The 17372-nt window shown below is 37.9% G+C and overlaps 1 protein-coding gene across 1 annotated transcript in view; it reads left to right on the top strand.

Annotated features, from left to right (window-relative positions):
* The window catches only part of cenpe (centromere protein E), a 36869-nt gene extending 20442 nt beyond the window's left edge, over positions 1-16427 (top strand). Inside the window, exons 36-57 of the mRNA XM_073841511.1 lie at positions 576-776; positions 856-1074; positions 2145-2312; positions 2454-2612; positions 2695-2784; positions 4467-4550; positions 4634-4750; positions 4834-5013; positions 5574-5672; positions 5887-5967; positions 6048-6164; positions 6250-6432; positions 6531-6746; positions 8700-8906; positions 8986-9189; positions 10265-10399; positions 10542-10654; positions 10773-10870; positions 11033-11144; positions 12232-12485; positions 12565-12621; positions 16303-16427. Coding sequence (XP_073697612.1) covers positions 576-776; positions 856-1074; positions 2145-2312; positions 2454-2612; positions 2695-2784; positions 4467-4550; positions 4634-4750; positions 4834-5013; positions 5574-5672; positions 5887-5967; positions 6048-6164; positions 6250-6432; positions 6531-6746; positions 8700-8906; positions 8986-9189; positions 10265-10399; positions 10542-10654; positions 10773-10870; positions 11033-11144; positions 12232-12485; positions 12565-12621; positions 16303-16427 — 3219 coding nt within the window. The remainder of the gene's footprint in view (positions 1-575; positions 777-855; positions 1075-2144; positions 2313-2453; positions 2613-2694; positions 2785-4466; positions 4551-4633; positions 4751-4833; positions 5014-5573; positions 5673-5886; positions 5968-6047; positions 6165-6249; positions 6433-6530; positions 6747-8699; positions 8907-8985; positions 9190-10264; positions 10400-10541; positions 10655-10772; positions 10871-11032; positions 11145-12231; positions 12486-12564; positions 12622-16302) is intronic.
* Positions 16428-17372: the final 945 nt, after the last annotated feature.

Raw genomic sequence — 17372 nt, 5'->3', positions numbered from 1 at the left:
GATGAAGAAAAAACAAACAAAGAAATTGTTTTCTCAGGACATTTCAGGAATTTTCTCCATATAGTGGACTTCTATAGTGCCCAGTTTATATGAAGCTTCTAACTGCTGTAATGGAAAATTTCCTGAAAGATTCCAAAAAATCCTGCAATGTTTCCAAAATTTCTGGAATGTTTCTGAAATTTATTGGAAATTTTCCACCTTTTTGCAACCCTAGCTCTAAACGATTCCAGCTGAGGAATAACCGCCTTATCTAGTGAAACGATCTGCTATTTTTCTTAAACACTTTTTAACCAAAAATGCTCATTTTGTCTAGCTCTGCGATGCATACTCTGCACTCTGTTTCAAGACAGTTAATGTATGTCTCAAAATCCAATCTCGTTTTCTCCTCCAAATTCAAGACCAGCATTTGAGGTTAAAAAGTGTATTAACATTCCTGAGAACATTCCTGAAATGTATGTTGTCCTTAAAAAATGATTTCTTAACAATTAAAAGACATGAAGGTGGGGTGAGTAAATTCTGTAAATTTTTGTTCTGAAAGTGAACTAATCCTTTAACAGAGTGTTCCCTTCATTCAGATGGTCCAGTTGAGGTCAGAACTCGAGTCCGTCTGTGCCGAGAGAGACCGCGTGTCCTCTGAAAGAACCGGAGACATGGATGAGATGAGCTCCAGAATGAGCGCCGTGACTGAGGAGCGAGATCAGCTCCGGGAGACTCTACAGCGGCTCACAGATGAGAGCGAACAGCTCAAGAGAGAGCAGCAACAACAGGACGAGACGGTGAGTCACTTTTCAGTGTAGTTCGTCTCTCTTCCTGTCTCTGTTCAAATGCAAACTAAAATTCTCTAATGATTCCCAGCTGGTCGAGGTGCGAGAGCAGCTCCAGATGGCCTTTGCTGAGAGAGACCATCTGCTGTCTGAGAAGAACCAGAGCGATCTGGAGAGCACGCTTCTAGAGGAGATGCAGACCAGCCTGGCCTCAGTCACTGAGGAGAGAGAGCAGCTCCTGGAGATCCTGAAGGTCAACAGAGAGGAGAAGAACCAGCTGAGGAGAGACCTGGAGGAGAAGGAAGACACTGTGAGTGATCGGAGTCCTCCTTCAGTTAGGGGAAGTGTTGACTTAAAGGGATGGTTCACCCAAAACTGTTATTATTTACTTGCCCTCATTTTGTTCAAAACTTGTATGACTTAATTTCGTGAAACACAAAATATGATATTATTACCCTGGACCACAAAACCAGTATTAAGTAGCACATGTATTTTTGTAGAAATAGCCAAAAATACATTCTATTGGACAAAATGTTTTGGTTTGTTTTTATGCTAAGGATATTAAGATCATGAAGACATTTTTTTTTACATTTCCTACTTTAAAAATATTAACTTAATTTTTCGATTACTAATATGCATTGCTAAGAATTATATTTGGACAACTTTAAAGATGATTTTTCTCAGTATTTGTTTTATGTATTTTTTCATCCTCAGATTCCGGGTTATCAAATAGGTGTATCTTGACCCCTATGACTCGTTTTGTGGCCCAGGGTCATATTTTGAAGAATAATGGTAACCAAACAGTTTTGGTTCCCTTGGACTTGTATTGTATTTTTTGTCCCTACTTTAAAAGTCAAGTTCCCAACATTCTTCAAAAATCTTCTTTGCGTTCAAGTTTAAAACGACACAAGATTGAGTACATAATAACAATTTCTATTATTGATTGAACTGCCCCTTTCATCTCCATTTAAACATCTCCAGGGTGTCTGCGGGGTCTTAAAAGTATTAAAAGTTGATAAATCAATTATGAGAAAATAAAGGCACTTAAAAGGTATTAAAAAGTCTTAATCACGTTTTTACGAGGTCTTAAATTTTGTTCAAGCATTGTCCTTTGTGAAGTGTTTGACTCCAAAAAAGCATAAATATATTTATTTTCCTCCTAATATTAACAACGGCGTGCTCTATCCACGCGATTGGTTCAGGGCCGGGGTGATGTCACGTAATTTGCCTTTAGGATTCCTGCATATACCCTGATCTCACATCATAGCCTTAATAAACCTTCAAGTGGATTTTAGTGTAGTTTTTACTGTTTTTTTTAATCATCTAGAAGTTTCTCTGATTCATGAATTGCCCATATTTTATCATATTTTCTCTTATCAGTTGCTGCAGCTACGAGAAGAGCTTCAGTCATCTTCTGCAGAGAAAGAGCGTCTGCTTTTTGAGAGAACCGAAGAGCAGCAGGAGAAGCTATCAGCGATGAAGACGGCTGAAGCTAACATCACGGCTCTGACTCAAGAGAGAGACCGGCTGCTGGAGACACTGAAGGCTGTGAAAGACGAGAGAGAGCAGCTGAAGAGAGATCAACTGGAGAAGAGCGAGATGGTAACACAAGCTTCATGGACACCATCAGCTCCTGCGCTGCTGAGTGAGGTTCAGATCTATAGCAGAGTGTTCTTTGCTTCTTCACAGATGGTGCAGTTGAGACTGGAGCTGCAGTCGGTTTGTGCCGAGAGAGACCGTCTGATGGCAGAGAGAGATGCTGCGAGTAACCAGTCCAGCTCTTCCTCCAGCATGACGTCTCTGAGTGAAGGAGGAGACCTTCAGGAGATCCTGCAGGGTGTTCGAGAGGTAACAGCACATGGGTGGTGTGCCTTACTGAATCAATGAAGAGGTTAACAGTTGGTTTACTCATTTAAATCTTTCTCTTCAGCTGATTCAGGCCCAAGGAACGCTCAAACAGAAGAAACATCGGGTGTCTGGTCAGCTGAGCCCCACTAAGCAGAAAGCCCAGCTTGAGCAGGTATGTGACTGTTTGCAAACTTTTAATGCAAGAGAGCACATAGAACATACAGATTTCAAGTTTAAAGGCCTTAGGCCGTGATCACACCGAACGCATCTTTTACTTCTAAAAATGCGAGGCGCACAGCACTGCGATTCTTTTTTTTTTTTGGTGACTTTTAAAAAAGAGCAGTGTGCTGCCGTTTTTTTTATGTTGCTAGGCAACGACCAAAACAGCTGTCCTGTCAATCAAATCAAAGGATTATAGCGCGAGCGCTCTAAAATCTTTGGTTTTTGCTGTTAATTAAACTGTCATATTAGCAGAAACCCCCAAAAAATACAGCTCCGGTTTACCCACGACAGACACCAAAAGTTTCTCCTCCATTTCTTTCAGTCTCCGGACTTTTTAAGCAACGGTAAACTTTCGTCACCACAACAGAAGGCCCGCCTCTCCATTCATTCGATTGGACAATGGAAAACATGCGAATGACGTCTGCCGTTTCTCCGCTCAGAGTTGCTTTTTTTTTTTTTTTCTCTCTCCTAATTCAGGCGCTCAGAGCGCTTGTGCAAAAACACGAGGCGCAGCAGGCGGCGAAAACGCGAGGCGCCCGGGGCATAAGCAGCGCGCAGAACGCTCACTGCCAACAGAAAACCATTCAAAAAAGGCGCCTCTCACTGCAAAAACGCATTCGGTGAAATTTTTTTCATTTTGATCAGTTTCTCACAAAACAAGACAATAAATAATAGTTAAAATAATAGATCGATTGAAAGTTGTATTTTCAAACTTTGAAGCATTGCTAAGATACTTACAGTACTTTTAGAAATGATAATGGCATTGAGTTCCAATTAATTAATCTCATAAATGTGATCTTGGACCACAAAACCAGTCGTAAGTAGCACGGGTATATTTGTAGCAATAGACAAAAATACACTGTCAAAAATCTAGATTTTTCTTTTATGCCAAAAATCATTATTAATTATTTTATTAATATGCATTACTGAGAACTGAATTTGGACAACTTTTAAAGGTGATTTTCTCAGTATTTAGATTTGTTTTGCACCCCTTTTTGTCAAATATTGTCCTAACACGTTCAGGTGATGTATAAATCTGCATTTAAACAAAAATTGTCCCTTATGACTGGTTTTGTGGTGCAGGGTCACAAATTTTCATTACTTGGTTTTAAAGAGGTCATAAATTATTAAATCTGCAGAATTGTAATGTTTTAAATGAGTCCATGAAAATAGCTTTCAAATCCTTTAGTAATGAGTTTGAGACTTGTCTAGTGAGTTTGGTAAATTTTGAACTTCAGGTCATTCAGTTGATCATTATACAATGAGCAGAGAGCTGGATCATCATAACTGTTGTTTTAAAAAGAAAGTTAACCCAAAAACAATTTTTGCATCATTTACTCAACCTGAGTTCTAAACTGCAATTAACTGCAAAAACCAAAAGACAATATTTTAAAGAATTTGGGTAACCAAATAGTTTCAGTGCCCATTGACTTGCATAGTATGGACAAATATTATGGAAGTCAGTGAAAACAGAAACTGTTGGTTGCCAGAATTCACCGGATTTCTTCAAAATATCTTCATCATAATAGGAATTGAATAGTTGTTTCCACTTTTTTTTTTCCATTAACAATTGAAGTATTGTGATACAAATTCCTCATAATGTGTGATTTATTTCTTTGTGATCTTGTCTAGATTCAAGCTCTCAGTGAGGAGATGGAGTCTCTGAGGAACCAGAGGGTGGTGCTCAGGAAAGATCTTCAGGAGGCAGCTGCGACCGTAAGGCTTCATGTCATTATAATGTCATCTGAACTCTACACAACACATCTCTGACTGAACTGACTGTTTATTCTTTCCAATAGTCTAAAATGTATCAGGATTTACTGCATGTCACTAAGGAGGAACTGAAGCAACAGCAGAAAGAGAACGCAGAACTGATGGAGCAGAGTGCTGCCAAAGAGTCTCGGCTTCAGCAGCAGGTGAGTGTTGTTAGACATGAGATAACAGCTGTACATACGACAGGGGAATGATTTAGCTAATTATAATCTTATTACACTCTCAGTTGAGTCAGATGAGCAAAGATCTCTCAGCTTTACGAGACCAGCAAAACACAGACATCCAAAACCTCCAATTAAACCTCACCTCACTAACAAAAGAGAAGGATGAACTCCAGAACATCCTGAAGAGAACCAGAGAGGAGGGAGAACAATTGAGACAGGATCTTCAGAAGAGCGAGGAGACGGTAAGCTGGTTAATAATCTCTGTTGCATGACCCTGGACCACAAAACCTGTCATAAGAGAATTCATTGAGATTTATACATAATCTGAAAGCTACATAAATAAGCTTAGCTTTCCACTGATGTATGGTTTGTTAGAATAGGACAATATTTGGCTGAGATGCAACTATTTAAAAATCTGGAATCCGAGGGTGCAAAAAAAATCTAAATATTGAGAAAATGACTTTTTTAAGTTGTGCAAATAAAGGTCTTAGCAATGCATATTACTAATCAGAAATTAAGTTTTGATATTTACGGTAGGAAATTTACAAAATGTATTTATGCAACATGATCTTTACTTAATATCATTATGATTTTTGGCATATAAGTAAAATCAGTCATTTTGCCCCATACAGTGTATTTTTGTCTATTGCTACAAATATACCTGTGCTACTTATGACTAGTTTGTGCTCCAGGGTCACATTTTGCATCGATGAAAGCAGATTAAAGCAAATAGTTGTTTCTTTAGAGAAACCAGCTGACAGAGGAGCTTGAGTCTATCGCTGGTGCGAAGGATCAGCTGGAGAACGAGAAGACCCGTGCTGAGCAGATCCTTCAGTCTTTAAGAGACATCACGAAAGAGAGAGATCAGCTCAAACAAGAACTGGAGGGGAAAATGAAGAAGGTGAGTGCTTAAGATCATCTCATACACTCTTAAAATCACTGAAAGCACTGAAGCTCTCTTTTAAAAGTGTGCATGTGATTTGCACTCTCAGATTTTAGATTTTCAAATAGTTGTATCTCAACCAAATAAAAATCAGTTTCAAAGTTGACCCTTATAACTGGTTTTGTGATTCAGGGTCACATATGTTTGTTAACATTGTTGTCATACTCCACAGCTGACACACATTGAATCAAAAGCAGAGCAGCTGGAAAAGCAGAAGATCCTGCTGGAATCTGAAGTCCATTCTCTTAGTCAGGTGTGTCTCCTTTTCATTTCTAACTCAGAATGATCAGTTCCTGGAACATGTTTTTAAAGCTGAGTGTTGTTGTGTTTCAGTCTCTCATTGAGGTGAACTGCAGCGTGTCTGATCAGACTAACCTACAGTCCAAACACACATCTGCAATCTTCTTCACACATCTTCCTGAGATTGATGCATCTGCTGAGAAACTGCAGGTAAATGATGATGGTGTGTGTGGTCTTCTAAATACTGTTTGACCCTCTTCAGTAGTCTGACATCAGGTTTCTCTTCCATGTGAAGTCGGCCTTCGCAAAGCTCCAGCTGATCATCGATCGTCCCACTAAAGCTTTAGCCGAAGTGAACCGTGAAGAATGGGCTGTGATCTATCAGCTGGTGCGCTTCATTCCAAAGGAACAGAGAACAGTCCACGATACACACACCAAGAAAACAACCAGATTGAACCTCGTTCTGATCAAGATTGTGGTAAGAGTCAGCTGAGAAACAAATCACAACCACTAATGTCTGTTCAGGGGATGTTTTGTGAAATTAAGAAATGCTAACATAAGGAAAAACCATTGTAGGAGGCCTACAGGAGACTGGCACAGCGCTACAAGACGCACTTTGAGACGGAGGTGCAGCGTGATGTGGCCTCGTTTGAGGAGTCTCGACTGCAGGACCTGCTCACGCTCGCGGCTCAGTCTCCGTCACAGTCTTTCCGATCGCTTCAGGATGACTTCCAGCAGGTCTGGGATCAGAGACTGACACATCTGTTGGAAAGACGGCAGCAGTACCTGCAGGTATGATCCTGTTTATTGTTCAGCAACCAGGGTTTGTACAATGTTCTTGAATTTGACTTTTTGAAATGTAAGGCAGGGGAAACCCTTGAAAATGGCATTATTCCCGAAGAGGTACTTGAAAAGTGCTGGAATTATTGATAGACACGTAGCCTATGCGTTTCAAAAACAAAAAATATCATGACCTTTTCAATCATTTCAGGTAATGTTAGAAAACAATCGAGGTAGGTAATAGTTCTCAGTGTCGTGTAAACATGGCTGAAGATGCGAAAAGAGGAACAGAGGAACAGTTGAGTCCTTTACGCTGGAACCACTCTGATTGGTTCAAACTCGTAACTTCGATCATTCTTTTCAAGCAATTCATTAGTAAAAACAGTGGGTCGCGAAATGATTCACTGTTTCAAAGTGCACCAAATTTGTTTCAGATCGGGACTTTGCTAATTGTGAATCATTAGATTTAGATCGGAATGGGTTCATGAATTATTATTCAATCAAATGATTGCGGATTGCAAAGCATTTGATTTAGATCGGAATTTCGGAGCGGGTTCACAAATCTTTTGCTTTAGATCATATCTTTGTAGCACGGATCGTGAATCATTTGATTCATATCAGGATTTGGGAGCGATTTCGCAAATTTATTTATTTATTTTATTTTTTTGGATTTTTTTTTTTTCATTTCTTGAACTTTTTTTTTTTTTTTCTGAAACAGTAGAAAACATCAAACCATTATAGGGTAACGACACCCCCCTGTTTCAGCACTGGCTAAACACCAGTGTTGTTTTCGTCAACGATGACGATGACGAAATCATTTCGTTGACGGCATTTTTTTTCATGACGATAACGAGACGATGACGAGATAAAAATGGCTCGTTGATGACTAAAACATGACGAGACGAGAATAGACGAAAATGTTAGTGGGTGGTCCGTCAGACGTTTAAAATGCATGACATTTCCGCTTATTGTGCATGCCAATTAAAACTTAAAAAGTATCTGACGCTATGGCAAGCCGTTTTAGCATTAAATACTCTTTGCTATACTAGTATGGCAAGCCGTTTTAGCATTCCATCCTTGTTTGTCTTATGTTTACATTTACATTTATTCATTTAGCAGACGATGTTCTAAAACATACCTTCATTATTGTAATTATTTGTGAAAATTGTCGATCCGGAAGCTCACATTGTGTTGAACTATGGATCTGCTTTTTTCAGAACTTATAAGTGACGCTACCCAACAGCAAAATACTTACTGACCTACATTAATTTGTTAAAAGACTACCTTTTTCCCTTTTTTTGACTAAAACTAGACTAAAACCTTTTTGACTTTTCGTCGACTAAAATTGGACTAAAACTATCACATATAGAAGTGACTAAAATTTGACTAAAACTAAGAAGCATTTTAGTCCAAAAGACTAAGACTAAATCTAAGATGGTTGTCAAAAACAACACTGCTAAACACCACAGTTTTGAAAAATGCTGCAAAAGTGGGCGTGGTGCGTGAAGGAGAGAGGAGAGAGACAACACAGACAACTTTGGCTTCAGACAGTTTCATTGCGCTCCCCATGAGTTTAAAACACAAATCAATGCACATCCTTTTGCACTATGCATCTTAAACCTATATATGAGCACACTGTTGAACCACTAACTGTTAAGGGTTATTTTGCAGCGTTTATATAAGCCTTTCGATGGGTTGCGTCAAGGAAAAACCGCTTACACATACTTTGTGAATGAATCGCATTCCCTGGAAAAAGCACAATTCTATTCGATAACTAATTTTTGCAATTTTAACACTGACATTTAAATTAACATCAATCTAAATATTGTTTATTCTCTTCTGTAGAGCTACTTTTGTAACTTTAACACTACTGGACACTGTATTGTATCAAGATCTAAATGTGATGACTATTATTCAACATGTTACTTTCTAGTATTGATGTGCCTTTTTGTGTGTGTTGATCAGACACTGGAGGCTGGTCTAAGGCTTCTAGAGGAAGGTTTGTCCAAATACGCAGTGATGGTGTCAGAGGAGCGTCAGCAAAGGACTCATGAGCTGGAGGAGCTCAGATCTCTGCTCGGATCTCCTCAGACCGCTGCTATCGTACAGCTGCACGAGCGTCAAATCACTCGCCGCGCCAAAGCGACCGAGCATCTGAACACGTTTTATTTTGTAAGCGATGCTTGTGTTTTGAAATGGTGTTCTGTGTTTTTGTTCCGCACCTTTCCTGACCCTCAGTGTTGACCCTCAGGCTCTGTTGAACCAATGCGAGACGGCAGCCTCCCCCCTCAAATCGGCCTCTGCAGAGTCTGAGCAGCGACTCCAGGATCAGAGAAGAGAGACTTTAACTCTGCTTCAAGGCCAGCACGGCACCCTGCCCAAAACTGAGGCTGAGCTTCTGCAGGACAATCAGCGCGTGTCACTTCAGCTGCGGCAGACGCAGAAACAGATGGAGGTACGGAGAGCAGGCATCAATCATTTCACACTACTTTTACTATTGTATCAATGCATTTTTTAACCCTCACTATTAATTATCACTGGCTTTTTTTAGATAAAATGACAGATTTCATTCTGTTGATGCCGGACCTCTCCAATCATTTAGTGTGCACAACCTTTCTTTGCATCTTTAAAGTCATGCTTGAATGCTCCTATTTATGAGAGGAGTGCACCTGATCTATAGACCAGTCTGTCTTATTTATACGGACAATTACCGGACAAACTCATTAAGCCAGACTTTCAGAATTGGTGGCATGTCAGTTAAAGTATAATAATCACATCAAATCACTAGATAGTACCATTAACAAAGTGATTTGTTACCGAACTTGTTTTTTGGGCATGCAAACACTCCCAAAATAAAAAAATTCTTGATTTGCTCACTTCCATGTTATCCAAGATGTTAATGTATTTCTTTATTCAGTAGCAAAGAAATACATTTTTTCTCCATATAGTGGAGTTCAATGGTGCTCAATGGATTGAAGGTTAAAAATGATGTTTCATTGCAACTTCAAATGGCTCTAAGCCTCTAAACGATCCCAGACGAGGAATAAGGGTCTTATCTAACGAAACCTCAAATGCTCATCTTGTCTAGCTCTGCTATGCGTACTCAATATTTAGATTGTTTGCAACCTCAGATTGCAGGTTTTCAAATAGTTGTATCTCAGAAAACAATAGCCCTATCCTAACAAACCATACATAAAGATTATTTACTGATGTATAAATCTCAATTTTTAAAAACTGAACCAAATGACTGGTTTTGTGGTCCAGGGTCACATTTGTGTTTAAAAACTGAATAAATGTGTATATAAAACAATGGATTGTTTTGCTAGATAAGACCCTTATTCTTTGACTGGGATCGTTTAGAGTCCTTTGAAGCTGCGTTTAAACTGCATTTTTAACCTTCAATCCTTTGAGCACCACTGAAGTCCACTATATGGAGAAAAATTAAAACTAAATTTCTTTGCGACTGACGAAAGGAAGACATGAATATCTTTAATATCCTTTAAACATTGTTTCTTTTGTTTGTCTGGCAGGAGATTCAGGAGCAGATGCAGAAACTGAAGGTCCAGGCTGATGCCTCAAATCTTCAGCTCCAGGAGTTCAGTGTCCAGCTGAAGGAGAAGGAAGCCCTCATCCAGAACTTGCAAGACAAACTGAAAGAGTCAGAGGTTGGTTAATAGCTGAATGTTTGACACGCAACACATTTTAGTTCATCTGCTTTTAGTACGCGAATACCGAATGTAAAGTGAGTTTCATTTTATGTGACCGAATGCAGTTTGTAATGCAATCATGCCCTAACTTGTGCTGCAGGTTTTGGCTAAGAGGAGCATGACACCAGAAGCTGCTGAATTTGCCACCCTGAAAGACAAACTTGTCAAAATGGAGCTGGATCACATCGCAGTCACCACAAGTCACGAGAAGGAGTATGTGTCCGTCCCACCGCTGAAATAAGCCTGTTTATAGAGCAGTGAAGATCCTGTGTTACACAGTTTAGTGTGGGAATAGTGTGTTTAATGTGTTTCTGTAATTGTTTCATTCTAGAGTCGCACAGATGACCTCCATGTTGGAGCACAGAGCCGACGTCATCCGCAAACTGAAGGAGACCCTGAGGCAAATGCAACAGGATGATGAACAGTCATGTAAGACACTTAGATTAGAGTCAGTGTGGAACTGAATTCATAAGCGATTGATTACATAAAGCACAGTTGATTAAATCTAGTACAATTAAGAGTGTTAATGTAAAGTGTTTGCTTATCCATTGCTCATTTCTTACCGTTGGATCTGTGTAAATGTCTTTACAGTCGCAGACGGCGATGAGTTTGACCTTAGATTGGGCACAGGCAGCAGAGCGGTCACATCCCTCAAAGAGAAGAAAATGGAGGAGCTGCAGAAGAAGAACGCTCAGTTTGAGAGGTAACCGCTCTGAAACATCACATGTGCTCCAGACTTACAGATCAGAGCAAAAAATCTTCAATTCATGAATGTTTCATGCACTGCAAAACATGAATATCTTCCTCAGTTTTCCAGTTCAAATATCTAAGCAGCCTTAAATTAAAATACATTTACTAGAGAAACACAATGACAAAATGAGTCTTGTTTTCTGGGGAACGGAACAAACTGAATTGAGTTTATAGTTGGAGGATCAAATATCTGTCTATCGGGAATGAAATATTTTCCTTTAAATGAGGTTGATTTTTCGGAGCCGGCTCACAGAACTCCATTTTCATCAATTTCTCATAATTTTGATTCTACAGCAAATGTATCTTGATTTATGAACCTTAAGACAGAAATACTGTGTAAGAGCAACACTTGTTTTGCAGTAACAGTAATAGAGTTCCGTATTCTAGCACTTTTGATCAGAGATAAACCTCCAATTGTTGTTGTGTGTTTTTTTTTTTTTTTTTTTTTTTTTTTTTAGTATAGTGTAAAATTAATTAAAGCAATGGAGATCTGCTGGAAGTTGTCTTTTTAAAATGGCCTGGACCACAAAACCAGCTGTAAAAAGCACCGGTATATTTGTAGCAATAGCCAAAAATGCATTGTATTGGTCAAAATTATATATATTATATTTCCTACCGTAAGTATATCAGAACTTAATTGATTGATAATATGCATTGCTAAGAACTTCATTTGGACAACTTTAAAGGCGATTTTCTCAATATTTAGATTTTTTTTTTTTTTTGCACCCTCAGATTTTCAAATAGTTGTATCTTGGCCAGATATTGTCCTATCCTAACAAATCATACATCAATAGGAAGTTTATATATCTTTCATGTGTGTAAATCTCAATTTTGATAAATTGACCTATGACTATAAATTGATTACGACTGGTTTTGTGGTACAGGGTCACATTTTGAGACCATACTGATGTATTGTTCCATTCAGATTGTTCCTTACATTTTCTCGATTTGGTCTTAAGCCTTAAATTTACATTCATCACACCTGCAGAAGTCCTGTGTCTAAGCGTTTATCAAATGTCTCTGAACTGTTCCTCATGTAGTCTGGTGAACAAGCAGCAGGAGGAGATCAACAAGTGGAAGCGGCGAGCGTACAAGATGAAGGAGAGCAAGCGAGACACTCCGTGCACCCCGACCAAACGCCATCCTCCTCTGAGCGAGACCGAAGTCAACTCGCCGAAGAAGACGTTCCTGGACTCCCCGAAGAGCAAGTTCTTTGACGTGCGCTCCAGCGTTCCTGGGGCCCTCAACCACCCCACACAGTTCTTCGATAACTCCAGCCTCGGGACGGTGCCAGGTACGTGAGCGCTGCGTCTCCTGTGGTGTCTCGTACAGTCACATGCGCAGATGAGTTACCGTGAGTGTTTTCATGTTAGAGGTTTCCTGTTTGCCAACTGAGCCCTTCGAGGATTCTTCAGACAGTGATGAAGAGGGTAAATGCACTTGTGGGTGTTACGGGTGCTGTTTATCACTAACACTCTCCTGTGCTTTCGGGACATGGGGTTTAAGTGGGCACAGTGTGAAACTCCTTAATAGGGATGTGTGATAAATATGTGACCTTGGAGCACAAACCAGTCTTAAGTCGCTGGGGTATATTTGTAGCAATAGCCAAAAATACATAGTATGGGTCAAAATTATTGATTTTTCTTTTATGCCAAAGATCATTAGGAAATTAAGTAAAGATCATGTTCCATGAAGATTTTTTGTAAAATTCCTACTATAAACCTATCAAAATGTAATTTTTGATTAGTAATATGCATTAAGAACTTAATTTGGACAACTTTAAAGGTGATTTTCTCAGTATTTTGATATTTTTGCACCCTCAGATTCTAGATTTTCAAACAGATGCATCTCAGCCAAATGTTATCCTATCCTAACAAACCATATATCAATAGAAAGCTTATTTATTGAACTTTCATATGTTGTATATATCTCAGTTTTGTGAAATGTAACCTTATGGCTGGTTTTGTAGTCCAGGGTCACATACATTGTCTGCCATAATATCGGAATTGTTGTTTTAACAAAGTGTGATTTTACAGAGTATGCAAACATAACACCTACAGAGTGAGCATACATTACATCAGTGTTTTTCAACCTTTTTTGAGCCAAGGTACATTTTTAATTTAAAAAAAATCACAAGGCACACCAACAATCGAAACTGTAAAAAAAAATGAAACTCTGTAGCCTATTAGGGCTGGGCGATATGGCAAAAAAAATGATCACGATAATGTTTTTCATATCAGTCGATATTGATAATTATCACGATAAATGTCAAATCTTTATATCTATCAATATTAAAGGCAGATTTTTACTCCTGAATGAAAGAAAAACCAGATAGTTAATTATTTATGGTTTATTGTCAGAACAAGACACATACTTTCCAAACAATGATCAATTGAGGTAGAATACAGATTAGAATATTACTAGTAAAATCAACATCAATAGAATACAATATTATTAATATTAATAGAATATATACAATTCTTAAAAAAAAGAACTGTAATATGATGATTTTTAAGTATATTTATCATTCAACAAAAATCTTTTCAACATGCCAATCCCTTTGTGCAGCTGATTTAACACATTTTGTAAAATGTTTTAGCTCTCTGACAATATAAATAAAAAAAATGGCTCAGGGCTCTATACTTACTTTTCTTGCTAGGAGCAAGTCAAAATTTTAGGAGCACATTCTAACCAATAATCAAAACTGATAAAAAAAAATAAAAAATTAGCCTTCCTATCACAAGGTGCTATTTGACTCCTCAAAGTGGTTTACAGGGGAATTTTGTTTTTATCCTTTCATATGTTTAATGAGGCTTAGAGGTGAAATGAATGCAATCAAAATCATAAATTCATGTTGAGATAAATGTTTTTAATATAAAATTATGACTACAGAAATTTAAATCTGCCAGCAGGTGGCGGCAAGACACTGATTTAATTACTGAATCATATCGTTCATTTGTGTCTTTTGAATGGATGGTTCAATCGGGAATAAAGCTCTCTTTATGAATGGGAAATTGAATCATTTCACTAGATTCATTTAAAACGCTCGTTTCATTCATAAACGAAACACCGCTGCATTTGAGTGGAGATGCGCGCAGTTGTGACTTGTTTCAGACTACTTTTGACGAGGCAATAGAGCAAAATCAGGCATAGTGTTGTAGTCAGTCAATGTAAGTCACTTAATAATAACTGCTTGTTTATTTAACTGCTGTATTAAATAGACCAATTAGGTGAAATTGAATAATATCCCACGGCACACCTGACGATCTCTCACGGCACACTAGTGTACCGCGGCACAGTGGTTGAAAAACACTGCATTACATGATAAAGTGAGATTAAACTAGTGCATGTATGCATTAGAGTGTGTTTTCACTGCGTGATTGTCTATTAAAATGCATTTAGAATGATCACGTAATTCAAGATATGAGCGGAATAAATATCTCATTTTGTTAATATCACACGAAGAGCCGTTTTTCTTCAAATCTGTTATAAATGTGCTACTGCTTTTATACAACAGTTCAGTAAACGAGTTAATTAAGAGACTTCTGTTTTAGACACCCATATTGCTTGTTTTTGTGTTTTCACATACAAGAATCATTCCAAACGCAGCCACTTTTTTGCCACAGATTTTAAAGTATCTTTTAATTTTTAAATAATTTTAAATATCATTATTAAATGTTTTGTTTAAAATATCAAAACTATTTATACATTTGTAACTGCAGTTTAAAGCTTTCCATGTCCCTCTAAGCTGCATTAAACTGTGTGTAAATGGGTCTAAATGCCACTTCAGATGCTTCTGCGAAGATCAGGTTTGTTTACACTGATTTCATTTGTATTATCATAATTGGCTGATTACATTGTAAGAAAAAATGTCTATCACTGTTATGAACTAAGCACACTGAGTATGAAGAATATCAAAAACTTTAGGAGTCAGCTGTCCACGTCCTTAAAATATCTGTACAATAACACACTCTGCTAAATATAGTCTAATTATCGTTATTGATCAAATCCAAGAATTTTTTATTTTTTTTTGGTCAGTATAACACACCTTCACCTTCTGATTACCTGTGGTTGTGTTGTTTCTTGGAGAAATTTTAAAGGAGTAGTTCACTTCCAGAACAAAACTTTACAGATAATGAACTCGCCCCCTTGTCCTCCAAGATGTTCATGTCTGTCTGCCTTCAGTCGTAAAGAAATAGTTTTTTGAGGAAAACATTTCAGGAGTGTTCTCCATATAGTGGACTTCTAACTTCCAAAATCAGTTTAAATGCAGCTTCAAACGATCCCCTCTGAGGAAGAAAGGTCTTATCTAGTGGAACAATCGGTCATTTTCTAAAAAAAATAATGTATATACTATCTAACCTCAAATGCTGGTCTTGTGTACTCCTGTTCAAGACAGTTAGGGTGTGTCAATAAACTCCCATCTCATTTTCTCCTCCAACTTCAGAATCGCCATTTTAACTTTTTTTTGTAAAGCTGTTTGACCACCTTTGCACGTTCACTTTGTAAACACTGGGTCAGTACTTCTGCAGCGATGGGGGACGATTTTGAAGCTGAAGGAGAAAATAAGATGGGAGTTTTTTGGACTTAAACTGTCTTAAACTGGAGAGCACAGAGTACGCATCGCTGAGCTAGACAAGACCAGCATTTGAGGTTAAAAAGTACTTTTTTTTTTTTTTTTTTTTTTTTTTTATGTAACCGATCGTTTTGCTAGACAAGGCTCTTCTTCCTTAGCTGCGATCGTTTAGAGTCCTTTGAAGCTGCATTTTAACTGCATTTTGGAAGTTCAAACTCAGGGCACCATAGAAGTCCACTATATGGAGAGAAATCCTCAAATGTTTTCCTCAAAAAACACCATTTCTTTACAACTTAAGAAAGAAAGACATGAACATCTTGGATAACAACAGGGTGAGTTCATTATCTGTACATTGTTAGCTTTGGAAGTGAACTACTCCTTTAAGTGTGGATTACTTTAGTTTCCTAACTGATGAATTCGACAACATTAACACTGTTGTTTTGTGTATTTATTACTGGGAAGCTGCTTTAAGATGATCTGTGTTGTTTGACGCACTGTGGAAATGCATTCAAACTGACTGTTGTTTTTATTTCAGATTCCAGCTCCAGCACAGCTCTTGCATCGAATGCAGCAGCGGTAGACGACTGGTGGCAGATTCCTAACGCTTCACCGGCGAAACCTGACACAACCATGAATGCTAACGCCTGTCCCACACAGTGATCTGCCATGGATCTGTTCTGTCATTTCTCTCTGTCTCTGTGTTGGAAAGTTAATTTGAGACACGAGTCCTTGGAGTGCAATCCTTCAGCAGCTGATGATGTAGAACGTTAAACGTGTCCTGAGATAACAGCATCTTCTGAACTCATCCACCATCTGTCCTGCTGTGGAAAACCTGCTTTATGATGCAGCAGACTCATGTGGATCTTCACAGCTGGAGCTGCACTGAACAGCTGACCACTAACTGCTAGATTCTACTCCTCTTATTTGTTTGTGTTTTTCTTGTGTTTGTTGGCTTTTTTTCTTTGGTTTAATGTATTGTGTAAATAAAGTCATTATTTTAAATGTGAATGTGTTTTGTGTTGATTTGAATCACTGGTTTATATTGGTTACACAGCAACACAAGAATCGCTTCTGTTTGGAGAAATTGAATGCGGTTCATGATTATCTAGATTTGGAAGAGTCACGGCCACATTTGTTTCCTTAAATTTGCACAATTCAGGATTAACTTGGAGAATCCTGGATTAAATGTGAAAATGTTCTGCCACAGTTCTCTCAAAGTTACAAACAAACATTCAAGTAACGTTAATGGAATGTTAGTTAAAATGTGTCTGGTTTTACACTACCATTCAGATGTTTTTAACCGTAATATTTTTAATGTTTTTAAAAGAATCTTCTGCTCACCAAGCATGCATTTAATTGATCAAAAATACTGTAATATTGTAAAATATTTTTACTATTAAAAATAACAGCTTTCTATTTAAATATATTTTAAAATGTAATTTATTCCTGTGATCAAAGCTGAATTTTCAGCATCATTACTGCAGTTTTCAGTGTCACATGATCCTTCTGAAAATTTTGAATTTGCTGCTCAACAAACATTTGATTATTATCAATATTTAAAACAATTTTTTTTTTAAATATATATATATAGTATTACTAAGTATT

The sequence above is a fragment of the Garra rufa genome, chromosome 6 (assembly GCF_049309525.1).
Source record: "Garra rufa chromosome 6, GarRuf1.0, whole genome shotgun sequence".
Lineage (NCBI taxonomy): Eukaryota > Metazoa > Chordata > Actinopteri > Cypriniformes > Cyprinidae > Garra > Garra rufa.
Note: the sequence above shows the minus strand (reverse complement) of the source record. Positions and strands in the feature narration are given on the sequence as shown.